This window comes from Buceros rhinoceros, unplaced genomic scaffold (genome assembly GCF_000710305.1).
Source record: "Buceros rhinoceros silvestris isolate BGI_N320 unplaced genomic scaffold, ASM71030v1 scaffold38791, whole genome shotgun sequence".
Taxonomy (NCBI): domain Eukaryota; kingdom Metazoa; phylum Chordata; class Aves; order Bucerotiformes; family Bucerotidae; genus Buceros; species Buceros rhinoceros.
Window position 1 is genome coordinate 1 of NW_010393160.1, and position 1,962 is coordinate 1,962.

At 52.5% G+C, this 1,962-nt stretch overlaps 1 protein-coding gene across 1 annotated transcript; it reads left to right on the forward strand.

The window, feature by feature from the left end:
• The first annotated feature begins 54 nt into the window (after window positions 1–54).
• Window positions 55–1,754, forward strand: DNALI1 (dynein, axonemal, light intermediate chain 1). Its single transcript, XM_010144761.1, has 4 exons — window positions 55–351; window positions 615–779; window positions 1,351–1,417; window positions 1,744–1,754. Exons 1-4 carry the CDS (start codon window positions 55–57, stop codon window positions 1,752–1,754), a joined length of 540 nt encoding a protein of 179 aa, XP_010143063.1.
• Window positions 1,755–1,962: the final 208 nt, after the last annotated feature.

The following is a 1,962-nucleotide window of genomic DNA, read 5'->3' on the forward strand; positions in this document are numbered from 1 at the left end:
CAGGCTGTGGCTCCCAAATCCGTGCCCCCGTCAGCCCCGTAACAAACACACGCAATGCCCATCGCCAGTAAATCCACCGTGCTTGTGCAGCTCCGGCCCCGCAGTGTGCCAGCGCTGCCAGGTGCCGGCACAGGAGCTCCTCCAACAGGAGCCTTGTGCCCTTCCTTTCAAGATGAGCTGATCCGTGAAATCACCATTAACTGTGCGGAGCGAGGGCTGCTGCTGCTGCGCGTCAGAGACGAGATCCAGATGACCCTTGCTGCCTACCAGGCGCTGTACGAGAGTAGTGCTGCCTTCAGCATGCGGAGCGCGCTGCAAGCTGCGCAGGGCAAATCCGACATGGAGACAAGAGTGAGTTGGGCTGTCAGCCCCATAACGTAGCTTTCTGCACAAGGGTGTAAAGTTTCCTGTGAAATAGTTATTTCTAGTTCCACAGGATGGCAGTAAAGATCATCCAAACGGCCAGCCCGCAGCTCTCCCAGGGCTGAGCTGCGCTCGCCAGGCCAAGTGCTCTTAGATCCGGAGCACTTGAACATCCGTGCAACGTGCAAATTCAGCCCATCTTAACTGATCGTTAACAAACAACACTGGAGAGATCCGTGTTTTTTTCCAAGATTGCAGAGCTAGAAAAGGAAAAGCGGGAGCTGGAACAACAAGTGAGTGAACAGAAAGCGAAGTGTGAAGCGATTGAAAAACGTGAGAAAGAAAAGCAACGGATAGAAGAAAAAAACCACGCTGAAGAGGTTCAGTTCCTGAAACAACTCAATCAACAGCTGAAGGTTAGTAACAAAACCACAATTCCACAGTGATGGTAAAACGTGTTATTTTATGAGAAACGTAAAAATAACTCTCTCCCTATAGTTTTGGGAGTGTTACATCTGCGATGCGTTTGGATTAACGTTCCACTGCCTTTAACTTCTCCGTGAAAAGGGAATATAGCGCTTTTGCGTCCTCTGCTCCTCGCCCATTAGCAGTTGGGCACAAGTAAACGTGCGGGTGCCAACAGCCGGGCAGGGTGACTCGGTTCCAGTCGCGCACCTTTGCCAGGGACGCCCCAGGAACGAGAGCCACTGTTTCCCATCAAACACCACTCGCAGGAGCCACCGTGTGCTCATGCACAGGACTTGCCTGACACCAGCAGCTTTGCTCTCGAAAGGGAGCGATCCCCCACCCTTGGGGCACGCTCCAGCCCTGTGTTTGTGCGGGGGCAGCTGTGGGAGAGGCCCGGGTGGGCACCCAGGACGCTGCAGGCCCCGAGTGCAGGGAGCTCTCCCTCCACCTTCTCACTGGGTGTCAAGTTATCTCAGTAACTGAAATCTTGCTGTTCCCAGTGACTGTTGTCCCCGCCAGTGTGTGTCCACCGGCCAGACCGCCAAGCACCGAATCCAGCGAGTGCAGCCCCGCCTGGGCCCAGAGCGTGCAGACCATGGTTTCAACAGCTTCGATTTAATTTCCTCTTTCTGCTTTACATTACAATCGGTCTCTTACTGTATGGAAGCCAGGCCAGGGCTTTGCTGCTCAGAAAGCAGCGAGTGTGAACGCCAAGAGCGAAATGCTAATTTATAAAACATGTGGCGGGATCAGGATGGCCGGGGACAAACCCCCGCTGCTCCTCCCCACGCACTGCCGCCTCCCTCTGCTCCTCACTTTGGGTGTCCAACAGACTATTCATCACTTTACAGCAACGCGGGGTTATTTTTTAGGTTGAATCTAATTTGACTTACTGTCTCCTTTGTTTTTCAGGCCCAACTTGAAAGAATCACAGCACTAAATCAGTAGGTTGCTGTGTCGTCCTTCAGGCAGGCTTGGAGGAGCTGCCAGAGCAGGGGGCCTGCAATTAGTGACAGGGATTTGTCTTCATAAAACCATCTTGAATTTTCACTTACCGGTAACTGAGGGCAGCGTAATTGGATTAGTTATTTCTTTTTCTCTTGAAGAGTTGAAATTCAAGAGATTCACTCA